The sequence below is a fragment of the Phalacrocorax aristotelis genome, chromosome 3 (assembly GCF_949628215.1).
Source record: "Phalacrocorax aristotelis chromosome 3, bGulAri2.1, whole genome shotgun sequence".
Classification (NCBI taxonomy): domain Eukaryota; kingdom Metazoa; phylum Chordata; class Aves; order Suliformes; family Phalacrocoracidae; genus Phalacrocorax; species Phalacrocorax aristotelis.
The window spans coordinates 91,085,239-91,099,481 of NC_134278.1; the positions used below are offsets into that span (position 1 = coordinate 91,085,239).

General features: G+C 45.4%; 1 protein-coding gene across 1 annotated transcript in view; it reads right to left on the bottom strand.

The window, feature by feature from the left end:
- LOC142055636 (myelin and lymphocyte protein-like) overlaps positions 1 to 13,030 on the bottom strand; it is a 51,080-nt gene extending 38,050 nt beyond the window's left edge. The window contains exons 1-3 of the mRNA XM_075089753.1: positions 12,944 to 13,030; positions 9,344 to 9,511; positions 8,974 to 9,162 (exon numbers count right to left, since the gene is read on the bottom strand). Of these exons, the coding sequence (XP_074945854.1) occupies positions 8,974 to 9,162; positions 9,344 to 9,511; positions 12,944 to 13,030 (444 nt within the window). The remainder of the gene's footprint in view (positions 1 to 8,973; positions 9,163 to 9,343; positions 9,512 to 12,943) is intronic.
- Between the last annotated feature and the right edge of the window lie 1,213 nt (positions 13,031 to 14,243).

A 14,243-nucleotide genomic window follows, 5' to 3' on the forward strand; every position in this document is an offset into this window, starting at 1 on the left:
TATAGCATCCCAGTCTGCTATTTATAGCCATTACAGATGGTTGGATACCCTGTGGCATGGTCTTCTGGCCTCAAAAGTCAAATTTTGCTTGCACTTGAGCATGTAATATTTTTCCTTCTATAAGAATAAAGCTCAAACTTTCCTGTGTGCATTTGATTGTCCATGTGCTATCTAAATGGTAAGGTTACAACATAGAAAAAAGGAAGAAGTGTCAGTAATACCTGTGACAGGAACACTGACAGCTGAGCAGAACTGGATTCCTAAAACTCAGGATGCATCTGAGTTTAGTAAATCTTTTAAGCTAATTTAGTCTTTTTGTGTAAGTCTTTCTTATTTGCAACTTCACCACTCTTTCATAGCTGCCAAAGTATAGAAACCACAGAACTACCTATCTTCTGACTCCATAAACATGACCTCTTAATATATATCTATGTGTGTGTATATATAGATATAAAAATCATTCTTGATGCTAGGTTTGCATATAGTCACCCAGTGAATCAGAGCTGTAAATGAAACAGCGCTGACAGAGACAGCTTGTCCTCAGAATGTAAAACACTTCAATTTGCTGAGCCTCCGTGCCTTCAAAAGCATCCTGTTACACAGCAAAGAGACGAAAACACAAAATAATATAAGTTCACCACTCCAGTGCAGCTGCTAGAGGAATAAGTAGCATGCTGTCCCTGTAGATAGCTTTATTTAGAGACCCCAAGGGAAGAGAGGGGGCCTGACTGCATAAGAACTTCCAGCAAAGCCATTAGAAACAGCTGGAAAAGTAGAGATAATTCAGTTGTAATGCCCTTTATTGAAAGAATCTGTAGTTTTAAAAGACTAAGTTTAATTTATCTTAAAACTTTTAACTCACAGCTACATCTCCAGTTTCAATCTTTAACAGCGTAAGCAGTAATATTTCCAGGAAACATTAATGCTACTTCTTTTCTATTTAATACGGGGTTGTTCCTGCAAGATTGTTTTTGTACACCACAAGCAATCTAGGAAAGAAAACCAGACTGCTCACATGCACGAGCAAATGTAAGAAAAAGAAGCTGCACAGAAGTGATGAAGTCTTGCTTCAGCATTTCCGGCTTTTCTTCAGATAACACCCTTTAAAAAATGACCCATGTTGAGGGCAAAGGCTGCCAGCAGGGAATGTACTCAATTCACAGTGTCAAGCTCAGCTGACAGCGTGTTTTTGTTCCAGTCCCTGGCCTTTGACTTACTATGTGATTTACTATTACTATACATGAGACTCTCGCCTTGCACTTTGCTATAAATTTCACATCCAACAGTAACTGCGTAAATGCAGATATAATCCTGGGAGCAAGGATCAGGACTCTCCTCCACGTAGACTGCTCTATTCTTTGTGTGACAGAGAAGCTGCTCCCATGTGCTCTGCTGCTGCCCATGTCCGACAGATACCCTCTACTACCACGAGGTCTAAAGCCAGTGGAGGAAGCTGATGATGCTCTGTAGGTTGCAGTGGTTGAGAACTCTTGTGAGAGGTGTGGATTTGAACTCCTTTGGTCTAAGGAGGGCACTGAACTCAGATCTTTTCCCCGAGCTCTACTTGCTCAGCTGCCACACAAAACAGGGTGGGTGGTAGCACCAGTGCTGGCCGTAGTTCAAAGCAATGAAACGTGCTGGTTGCTGGCACTCACAGAGGTGGTCTGGCTCTGGTACAGAGGTTCAGAGTGAATGTGAGGCACGTGAATGGGCGCAAGCAGGGTACAAGTAGGTGGCCAAATCTGGGAGACGGGCATGCCTCTCTGGCCTCTCCTGTGGACTGGGAGAGGTGTGTTCCTGCCTGGCATGCTCTCTGCTGTGAATCTTGGATTGTAGTACCTAACCACCCCCTCTTATTTTGTATGCAGTTTAGTCATCAAGCTCAGACTTGCAAGTTGTGCTCCCAGAATGACAGTGAGAACCTGAGCACAGCAATGCCTGGCATCAGCATCCCCTCCCCTATCCCACTGCGCTGGCCAAAGAAGCTATCACTTATCACTCTTGGGTGGACATCTACCTGACTGCTTGCCTGTGCCCTCTCATCAGACAGATCTGTTAATCATGTTGCAGCTGATTGCACAGCGCAGTAACAGCTGATAAATTGGCAGCTGGCAAACATGCAGTCAGAGAAGACGTGGAGCAAAACTTTCAGTGTGGGTGACCATCAACTGTTCAAACCTGCTGGGTGAGGGGACTTCCAGCTCAATACCAGGCAGAAGACTTTGGGGAAGAACTTCAACGCAGATCCTGCTTCCCTGCATTTAGATCTAAACTTGATTTTACTTGATCCCCTCAATTCATACTGCTGGTTGTGTGATCTAAACTAATTATGCATCTTGATTTTTGCTCATCTAGTTCACCTACTTTTCTTACTTTGGAAGAAAGTTTGTTATCAAATAACCAAAATTTATCTCATTAAGCAGTTTTCCAATCTCATCTAAATACTATAGCTTTGGTAGTAATCTGAACTGCATTCATGCAAAGTATAAGCACTGCAGATCTCAAAATAAATATGGAATGTGGCTTGTGTATGCTGTGAAACCACAGTCGGTCAAGCTCATCTCTAAAAACAGTCACTACAAACTAATTACTGAGATTGGCTGAGAGCCATCATGTAGACTCTGCATATCACTGTATCCTGAGCCAGCATTTTTCTTCATTGTTTTTAATTCATGGATTTGCAGAGCAGCCACGAGCAGATGTTGGAACAGACAAAGAGCATTACATAGTGGTTTTTTTTCCTGCTTTATATACCTTACAGAGATTCTTCGTACGGAAATTAGCCTGACCTAATTATTTTTTGTGATTCTATATGCAGTTTGAGCTCTTCTAACACCAATTTAGAACAGCTGCCAGCAATTTTCCCTTCTCATCCTGAAATGACCTTTGTTGGGGGAACACATGTTCACGGAGAAGAGAACAGTCTGGACAACTTATCTTTCTGTTCAAACCAAAAGGCTCTTTCGATCAGAGATGGAAGGATGCTACTTTGCTACTCCAACCTCATTAGAAACATTGAGACTGGAGGTTCAAGAAATACCAATAGATGTATAACATGATACTCAACTTGTATATGACAGTTTTGGAAAAACCTCCGTGATGTGTAAATCCACCTACGGACAAGTCTTTAATAAGGAAGCATGTGGTGTTACCTCAGGAGTTTTCTCATATGCCTGGCAGTACTACCTGGTCTGCTTGAATAGAAATGAATAGGCTGGTCAGAAGTACTTTTAGAAGCTGGAAAACACCATCTTTGGCAGGGATGACTTAACAGGACACAGAAAGGGAGTGAACTCCGTCATAGACTAGGTCAACATCCCAGCCGTCCCGTTATGTTGGTGGCAGAAGTTTAACAAAGGGCTTTCAGAGGCCTCTTCAACACATCTCCTAAATCTGGTTCCAATGCACAAGGAGGAGAGAGGCTGGCTGGTGCACAGCAACAAACCCCGCAGGCATGCATTCACAGCAGCAAATGCTGCAGGTATGTGTCCACAGCATATATGCAAACGCATGAAATCACATGCTCAACCTGATTCAGCTGAAAGCTTTTGCACAATCACCCTTAATATAAGGCACATGGTTTTCATTCTAATGTGCATAAAACATTTTAAATCAGTTTTACATGTTTTCAACAGGGAAGAGAAAACCACCAGAATGAGAAACATATCCGAGAGGTAACTAACTAAGCAGCCCTGCAATCCCAGGATCAAAAGCAAAATTTGTCATAAAGCTAGTCAAACATTTACTGTAACGCACACCTTGAAATTATTACAAAAAACTAATAGAGATCAAGTGCCATCTACTGAAACGAACAGTAAAACCCTACCCAGTATATTGATTGGTTGACTAAACTATATTTCTATAGTTATAAAGAAAGACAAGGTGGGTCTCAAAGCAATGAATGTCAAGTTACGACTGCTGTCATTTGCTTGTTTTTCCCCCCAGTAGCACTCTTAGCATTAAGGAACACTAAGGACAGACATGAAGCCTGTGCTTTTTCAGCCTATTAATCCTTGAGGGTTTGCGGTCACACCGTATTCTGCCAACTTTAGCAAAGACTCACAGCGTGCCAGGTGCCCAGACTTCGAAAGCCAACAACTTCCTATTACTTAGAGAATTTCAGAAGGGAGGAACAGACGACCTGTAATGAAATGCCTCAACATGGAAGCAAGACAAGGCTTGTAATCCAAATAAAATACAAAACAAACTCTGCAGAATTTTCATTTCCTTTAAACACAACTTACATAACAGTACACCTAAGATACGGTATTATAAGGTACATCTACTGTTTTGTTACAACACATTAAAAGTAATATATTTCAAGCTCCTTGGGGAAGCGATGTCCACCTTGCAGTGGCTGGAGCAGGATTTATGAAAGGATGCCAGGGCCCCAGCTCCACGGGGGGAATTTTGGAAGTAGCGCTCTTCCTATCTGCCACCTCACTTGAGAAATCCCGCTCTCAATCAGCAGAGTGTCTCAGCTATGTGAAACTCTTGTTTCTGGGCATGCCTAGAAGCAGGTCAGCTTTAAAAGAGCTCGGTGCCTGGCTCCTCTCCAAAGACCAGGCTGGGTGTTTCACACTACACAAAAGACATCAGGGTCCACACAAAAGCAGCCCAAGGAAAGCTCTCTTCTGCTCTCTGCTTTACTGGAGAAAGGATCCACCTGGGATTTGCAGGGCCAGATTTAGCTTTGAACTGGGAGGAGGCTGCACATCATCTCCCCATCACACCACCTGGGACACGCACTGCGTCCAGCTGTAAGAACCAGGGGAGGAGATGGGGTTCCTGTCCTCTCAGCTTATCAGGGCCTTCTCCAGCTCCTCCACAGATTCACCCAGTTTAGGGTGCCTGCACGTCTTTGTCACCCGTTGCTACATACATAGTGGAATCCAAACAGGCCTGAATTTCCCACAGCTCCCCTGCCTCCATCAGGAGACCTTGCCTAACCCCTGCAGCCAACACACCTGAGAAAAGTAAGTTCTACAATCTAGAGTTTTGGGCAAAGTTGGGCAACCTCTGTCTAGTTGCTCTATCAGATGCTGGGTTTTATTTTCTTTTCATAATTGTGGTTTATTTATTGGAACAGGGACTGGGCATGCATTTCCCCCTTCTTCCAGGCTCTTCCTAATCTCGGAATCATAACGACAGGTGAGGACCAAAAGAGATTGAAGGCATCTAAAACACAGCTTCCCCAGGATTTATATAGCTAGGTACGTAAAAGCAAGCAAATGTTCAAAATGCCACCGCTATCTGCAAAGTCCTGCTTAGTTGTTTATGGCTGAGTTTCCACTGTTGAGCCCATTAACCACCAACTTCCCCAACGTCCATATACCACAGTGAAACCAAATCAGTCAGATTTGCATGACTAAGATAAAGACGTTCCCTTAGCTTTCTATGCCCGCATACAAATACAGATATATAAACAGAAGGAATATAGAGACATATCCACTCAACACTGCTCAAAAAGGATTAAAAGATGTCACTCTAAAGCACAAAAAAAAAAATTTCTGAGTGATTTGGTCACCAAAAAACAAAGTTCAGAGAACACTGAAACTATTTCTGATTTTAATTCAAACATGGCCAGATAGTGGAAAAACAGAATTTTCTACTTTCTGTCTGAAATGATGCTTAAATTTTGAGAACTGTCAAATTCCTTTCCTCTTTTAAAAAAGGGGTACAAATATTTTGATATTTTTATTGCTTTAATTTAACTAATTCCTAATTAAAACTAAATCCTTTCCGTTTTTTAATTTTTAAAATTAAAATATTTAAACATTTAAAACATTTAAAATATAAAATTAAATAAATTAATTTAATTAAATAAATTTAAAATATAAAATTTAAAATTTAAAAATAAATTTAAAATTTATTGAATTAAATTAAGTACATTATTAAAGCCTTAAAATATCTCTAAGCATTCTAAATATTTTAGATTGAAGATTGTCTTTGTTCAGTCTAGAGAAAGGCTTTCTTTAATGTTTTGATTTGGTCAACAACAATGATGACAGGATTACAGGGCACTGTTTATGAAGGAAGATTAAGGGAATACAATTTGTGTATTCTAATCAGTCTGGCAACACTCTATCATGGGGAGGAGGAATACAGCTGGAAAACTGTAAAGAAAACCATTTAACAGCAACACAGGATTCTGGCTTTTGCTGCATTTGCTGCAGTAGATACACAAACTGCAAAGCCTGCTCCAGCTTGACCTCACACATATTTTAAAACAAATACTTAAGAGCGTGCAGTGTGTGTAGCATCGGTTTCTCTTATTTGACTCATATTCCATAACGAATGAGCAGAAGAGAGAAAAAAAGCTTCTTAAATATAAAAAAGACTTTTTTTTTTTTTTACTAAAGATCACAGCTCTTGCCATCTTCCATACCTGCCTCAACTCTGACCTCTAAACCTCAGTGCCCTTCTTACGCCAGGAGCTCAGCCATCTTTTCCAGATGGAGGAGGAGCATGTCCCCACAGTCCCCAGGAGACCTGCATCTCTATCAAAAGGCATTTGGCACTAAAAGGTGAATTGGCTGGCACAGGTGTCACCTTGTCCAACAGCCCAGCGGCTGAGGCGCTCCCTGCAAAAGTCCCATATCTGCATCCCCTACTTACTCAGATTTGCAGTTGGAGCCGTGGTTTTCTCACGGACCACGCGCGAGGCTGAGCTTGAGGTTGCAGGCGTCCTGAGGCGAGAATCTCCCTTTAACAGTTGGCGTCCCACTTTCAGGAGATCTGGAGTGGTATCAGGACAATTAATGGGCCAGAGAGAGAGAGAGAGAGAGAGAAGAGTTATGGTGTGCCTGCTGGGTACTTGGCTTCAAACCCCCAGTACAAGAGTAACTAGATTATACAAAGTGGAAGAGCTTCCCTGGGAGCAGACTCCCTGCATCCCCTCAGCCTGCTCAGCAGCCTGCTACTAGGGCACTCGTCTCCTTTGTGCTCAAGTCCAGCCTCCAAAAGAGGCAAACAGATCTAAGTAGAAGTTTCTTTTCCCTTTACTGAACTAAGTAACAGGCATCTCCTTTTAATGTTCTTTTCCTTTGTCAGGAAGGACATAAGCACCTAAGTGCGCAAGATTTGTGCCCGAGACCCTGAATTGTAGGTGGCCTGTGCCACCAGCCCAGAGCTGAGCAGATCATTTCTTAGGACAGATGGGATTCAGGCTTTCGCCTTTTACTTGCCCATTCCTCCTTTGTAACTTGCTGACTTCTTTTCGGGATCCTCTATTATCTCTGTGATGTCTGGGTGCCTGCTGCAGCCCGAGAGTCTTCTGAACAAAAGGAGATATATGTCTTGAGGGGCCTCAGCCCAACCAAGCAACATCAACAATAATTTTTTAGAAAGGGTGGATCATACAATCTGTGACATTTTTCTAGAACACTTTAATTTAACAGGAACTTGCAGATTTGGGTTCAAAAATACAAAACTCTTGAAAGCCAAAACAGTCTTTGTAGGTGCTACTTTGTTTATTCGTCCTTGAAAGAAATACGTGGCCCTTTGAATATGTTATCCACACCAATTCAACTCAATTTGTTGAAATTCAAACTCTAAATCTAAAACATATAAAAATCCTAAATAAAAAACCATAGCGCTATGCTCATAATTTTTCAAAGATGCTTTTTCAGCATCTTTTGCTCAAAATATTTCTCTTCCAATTATATTCCGTTCTTATCTCTTGGAAGTTATACAGCACTTTTTTCACTTCAGTGCAATTCAGTTAGCTTATACCCTAAAAATTCTTCACTCCTGCTAACAAAATTCACGGTGCAACGGGAGATACAGGCTGTCCATGTGCAATGCTAGGTGCCTTGGGCAGCGGTCCTCAGAAACAGGACAAACGGACAGTGCCCAAGCCTATGAGGGATGAACAGGAGAGGAAGAGGCATCTAATTAGACTTACTTGAAGATCCAAGCGTGATCTTCAAACACAAACTTTCTTCCGCAAATGAATGTCTAAGACTGGGTTTCCTTTCTGTTAAACAAAACAAAACAAAAAAAAAAAAAGAAAAAGAAAAGAGACAGAAACCGTACTTGGCTTCAGGAAAGGCTAACAGCAGAGCTGTCATAGACCTGATGAGGAACACAGGAGATTGGGGTGGGATTCATCTGACTAAGCATGGATGTCTCTAATGTAGACACCCATGTCTGAGCCAGCCTCGGTCCCATATTTAGGCAACCGAGAGTTCGTCAATATAACCAGTGAGTTCAAGGTACTCCCTCACCCCCGAAACAGCTCCCACAACGGCCAGGAGAGAAATGGCAGATTCACCTGTTCAAGCTGTTCCACTTCTGACCAGCAATGGGACCAGTCACTGGAGCAGACAAGGGGGGCGCCCCCCCATCTGCAGCCCACAGCTCCTGAAGGTTGTCTAAGGAGACCCGTAGATTTGGTTTTCACCTCTTCTGAATCACAAATACCGAGGGATTTACCCCAGGCAGAGGAGCCCCAGCGGGATCCGCCGCCTGCGCTGGGTCCGTTGACCCAACTGGCAGGGACCGGTCAAAAACTGCCACAGGGGGGACCCAGGCGTTCCGATGCACGCGGAGGGGGCTGGGCTATGCAAATGAGGGAACCCCCCAGCAGCCGCTTCCCCCCTGCTGCCAGCCGCCAGACCTCACAGCACCAGCTGCTACAACACACCAAGCCTTCACAGGGTGACGCCTCTCTGTGCTCAACTCCGGGATGCAAGCTTCGAGGTTAGCGCGGGCTTCAGCCTGGGCACGGCATCCTCGCTCACGGAGGGCGACATGTGCGTGCTCATTTCCCTCTGAAAGAGTTAAAAATAACATTAGAAACCCTCAAGCTGACACAACAACATCTTCAACTCGTTTAAACTAGACACAGGAGATGTTTCTGTGATCCTAGTTTTTAAGAACAAAAATACATGCTTTTTTGAGCCTTCAGCCGTTTTAAAAACCATTAGGTGCTGCCACCTCCTGCACATCAGCCCTCCTGCATTGCTTTGCCCTCTCCTGCTGCGTTGCTTTGCCCTCTCCTTCCCCTGCTTGCCAGGCACTCACCACAGCAGCAACGTTCTCCTGGTAGACGGTCATCATCACGGCGTTGGCAGGACCAAAGCTGATATAGGTGGAGTAGGCTTCCAACACGGCCATACTGAGGTAGAACAGAGATGCTGTCTCCTGGCAGATGACAGCCTAAGAACCAAGGATGACACAGTCATTCCCAGGAGGGAGCACACTGCAAAGGGGGGAAAAAAGGAACCCACACAAGCAAGCCCCAGCCTGCAATTTGGTGTGCAGTAGCAGCAAAGGAGACCATTGTATACCAGTGGTACCAGGGAGGGGAGAGGCCCTGAGGTTTGTCCCATCCACTTACCAAGGTGACCCAGGAGCTACTGCCCCCATGTGCACCGCAGATGTAGAGGCACAGGAGGGTGATGGACATGACAAAGCAGAACACAGAGACAAACATCACCCAGCCTTGCAGCATGGGTAACTGGACCTTCGAGGATGCCACCAGGATCCAGACAAGGCCCCCAAAGATCTGCAAGTGAAAGTGGGAGAGAAAGCAAGCATGGGGTAAATCGGCTTATCCAGGGCAGAGCCAAAGGCCACGCACACCTCTGGCGCTAGCACTGCACATGGCAATAGCCCAGGGATACCTCTGAGTTCTTCCCAGCCTCCACTTGAAACTGGGTATTTAGCTGGGAGCACCTGCCTCTGATCTTGACCCAAAAAAAGCCTGCCTGTGGCCCTGCCTCCTGGTGTCACTGCCATTCATGCCCTCCCCACATCAGTGTGCTCAGGAGGCTGGTTCAGACATTTCTGAAGGCTGGTGTCGATGAACAGGGAAGCTTATCCCAGTAGGGCATGTTTGCTTCACACCCAGTGTGGCAGATACCTGAAAGGAGTGCTGTCAAAGGCAGCTCAGCTGCACAAACAGCACAGACATGGCCTTAATGAAGGCCACGTGAAAATGTTACCCTGAAAGGAGAGAGAACAAGCTGAAGAGAGGTAATACCGCCAGTTTTACTCTCTGGTAGGGGAAATAAGGTTGGGGCTCCCAGCTTCTCCTGGGAAGGAGGACTTGTATTGCTGCTCCAGCTATTTGGGTCTTCCTTCGCTGGCTACACCAGAGCTGCACAATGCACCAGCTGCTGCTCCAGTCGCAGGTGGGACCCCATTCTTCTCACCCAGGCTTGGGAGTTTGCCTTGGGTTTTTTGGTGGGATGGGGAACGCAAGGACAGCTACATCTAGGCTCTACCTTTTCTCCACCAGCAGATTCCTACACCAGAGGATGAGAGCACAATGTCCAATGCTGCAGAGTGTTGAGCTGCAAACGGTGTCTTTGCACTACAACACACTCAGCAGCTTTTCTCTGCCTCAAATCAGCCCAGTTGTTTCTTGAACCTGTGCAAAGTTTAGTCTATGCAGCATCCTGTGATGAGGAGTTTCTCGGCTGAACGCACACTGCGTGGAGACTGGTGCTGCTGTGGGGACCTATCCCTCATCACTGGCTGGTCTTGGGCTCGCAGGCAAATCTCCAGAGGTAAGACAGCCTCACTGACTCTAAGAGCATTCTGATCGCCAGTGTATCCCAGGCCAGCCTTTGCCACCATCCAAGTGCCAACTCATACAGATCACGGCATTTCCATTTCCTTGGAGGCTTTTTGCAAGTGGAGAAAAACGTTTCTGATTTACAATACTCAGAAAACGTTACATCATTTGTGTCACCCACATTTGTAGGAAAGTTCATTGGTTACATTACACAAATTGATACATTAAATCAAGGATGCGGTTGAGACCTTGCAAATATCTGAGTGCAAATAGGTTGTCCAAAGTGCTGCTGTTTTGCTGCCTCTAATAACAACCAAAGACTGACACTTGAAAACTAATCCAGTCCCTGTAATAAATCGTGCAATGACACCATGAGTGCGTTGCAGCTAAAGGTCCTGGAGAAAACCTCACCGCTGCTCCATTAAAATCCAACACAAGTGGGGTGAGATAAGAGGTTGGGGGAAGAAGTATCACTTCTCATTTCTTACCACTCCCCAACTCTCCTTTCTGCAGGATGCGATTTCTCACTCAGACAAGTATGTTTGCGTGGTTTGATTACTGGCTTTGGTTCAGAAGAGTCATAGAAATGAGGAAAGGGTCAAGAGGCTTCCAATAAACACACAGCAGGTTGGGGACAACAGTCTAAGGAAAAAAAAGTCTTTTAAATAGCCTTTACAAAGCAAACATATCTGCTTTCAGCTCGTTTCAGCTTTTCCACGTAGGCCTGGCTATCCAGATATGCAGAAGACTCTTCAAATGAAATAGATTACAAGAATGAAACCCAGCCTCACAGAATAAAAATGGTAGCTCTTAATCAGCACACCCCGATGTGGCAATCGTATGAGCTGCGGGCAGGACCTTCTGGCTTTTTCGCATCTGTCTTAGCAATTGAAATGACAAATATTTTTGTGGTTACCGTATTAGTCCACTGAAGGCAACCTTGGATTCCACTACGGACTGAGAAACTCTTTGTCCTTCTGAATGCTGTGATATGAGGCAGCTGCCCCTTTTGTACACAGAGATAATACAGCTGGACGACCTAGAGTCATAACGCCTCCAGAGATGGAGAAATCCAGTTATGCAACATTCTTCTTTCCCAGGTGGTTCCTTAGCCTTTAGGATGCACATTTCCAGATCTTACCCAAACCAAAGGATAGGGTGCTTATTTTCGTCTCATTAAGCAAGCTGCCTTGCCAAATCCCCTGGAGAAAGGGATTACAAACAGTTCAAGGCACAGCCACTACCGTAATATGCTGATGCCAACAGCATGTTCAGCACCAGGACCACCGTAACCCAGTGGTAGAGGTGGCTGGCAAGTGTCTGCCCCACCAGAACCTCCACAGGGACTTTGTACCCACCTTCATGCAGCTGCAGGAAACCTAGACCATGCTCTCAGGCCCTGGGCAGAGACCAAGTCCCCAGAGTGTATTTGGAGGAGCTGAGGCAAACTTCTCCTTATACATCAGTAACGCCTGCTTTACTCCAATTCTTCTTTGCTCGACAGCTAGGAGAATGAAGTAAGTGCTGTAAATCCCAGGAGTGTGGACTGACTTGGGTGGCAAGGAAGGATTTGGTCACAAAGGGCAAAGTTGAAGTTTTAGCATTAAGTGATCTGAGTGCCATTCTACAACCCTCAGCCAAGCCCCTCAGTGCTGGATGAAAGTACTCAGGCTTTGGAACAAGCCTCTCAAACTGTTGTGAGAAGAGCAGGCTTCATGGGCAGAAGACACAGGAAAAAGACTTTAGTTGAAACTTTCCATCTTCTAGTCAGTGCTCGCAGCAACTGCTTTTAATCACCTGTGCCAAACCTATTAAGGTTATGATCTTCTCCTGCTTAAGGAAACTACAATATGGGAAGAAGTTATAAGGTGTTTGTTCACTCTTTGCTCACCCACTGTTGCCCACGCACCCAGGTCCAGCGCTCTGTGTCTTCAGCTCGGGAACACTGCAGCTGAGCAGAACGGCTTCAGCAGCCTTGAGTCTTTGCTGCTGTGAACAATTACTTCAGCTTGCCTTTAGCCCCTGCTTTAAGCAAACCGTTTATCTTCTGCCTGTTTCAGCTGCTAAAATCATCTTCCAATTAATTAATCGGCTCAAATTGGCAACCTAGTTTAAACCTACCAGCAACCCCTTCCATTTTGTTAGGCAGGAGATTACAAAATGTTTACAGATACACCACAAAAATCCCCTGCAGACTAAAGGAGAGCTTCAGAGCTCCCAGCTCAGGGCTTGTGCTTTTCTCTGAGAGTGAGCTAGGCATCAGGGGCTGCCCTCAGACCCCTATGGCTCAGAGACCTGGCACGGGTCCTGAACCACATGCTTTGTATGAGGTCTCATCCCTCAGGCACCTGCAGCATGAAGCGTGCTGGATGCCCTGCAAACAGGATCTGCCCTCCCCAGGAAGAAGCCAGAACTCACGATTTCAGGAATGAAGAGCACATCTGGAAAAGTTGTCAGAACAGCCAGGCCGCTGGGCAAAGAAGTGGTGGAAGTTGCTGAGGACATTGTGAGCCTCTCCCACGGTGACTGTCAGCTGCTCTGGCTCTAGCTGCTGGAGGTAGCTGCCAAATGCAACCTTCTTCCCTCCCTCTTTTCCTTCCTTCTGTCCCTCCCCTTCTTCCTGCTCTTCCTCCTGCCCTCACTCCTTCCTGTTGGCAGATGAAGAAAGCTGTGAATGGCACAGGTGTGGCCAAACCCTGTGACCAGGGGCTACTTGGTGGCTGATGGGAGCCACATGGGAGGTTTTCAGGAGATGTGAGGAGCCCTGAGGCATTTTGAGCACAGCTGTCTGTACACAAGCTGAGCATGTAGGGCAAGTCCCTGGGTGGTGGTGGGTAGCACTGCCTTATATCTGAGGGCAGTAGGGAAGACCTGTACACATCCAGACAGGCAACCTCTCATCCCCTTTATTTGCACAGTAAATCAGCTTGTCCGCCACCCACATGAGCTGTCCACAGCAGCTGCCACAAGGGCAGCTGGTGGACAGGGCAAGACAGGACATGACAGCTACTGGCAAAGAGCAGGGCTGAGAAACCTCTCACAGATGGACATGCGGTCCCAAGACAAGGGCAGTTGAATCGCAGGATGAACCACTTCTATCATCTCAGAGGGAGACTGGATATGCCAAGGTAAGAAAAATGACATAAAATAATGAGATTTCCCAAGCCATTTGGCTTTTTCCATGACATCAATCCCTTGGCAGCCCTTTCACAGCCACACCAACACTGGAGCTCTGTACTAGCCTAGCCTCCCAGTGGACCCAACGCTCTCTCTCACTCTCACCACAGCCCAGCTTTGCAATTAAAATCTTCCAGCGATTCCTTCCACACAAAAGGTGCCCTGAATACCAACTACCGCTGGTCCTCACCTTCCCTTGGCAGCCCTTTCACAACCACACCAACGCTGGGCCTCTCTGCTTGCTTTGCCATGTAAGTGGCAACCTTGCCAGAGCCCAGCAACAAAGTGGACACTCACCTGCTAGGGCTCCAACAAATAAATGACCGGGACTGAAACCTGTTGACAGTTCATCACTGCGCAACCCTGGAAGAGTGCATCTTCTTGGTTTTTTGGGGGTATTTTAAATCAGCTTCAGTAAAATGTCTCTTAGATTTGTAAATCTTTAGGAAGAACAAACATTGCATAATGCAGGTGAAGTGCTTGGAAATGTTCTGACTTAAATGTTGTTGACATGTAAAATTGTCTGAAACCTCAAAATTGA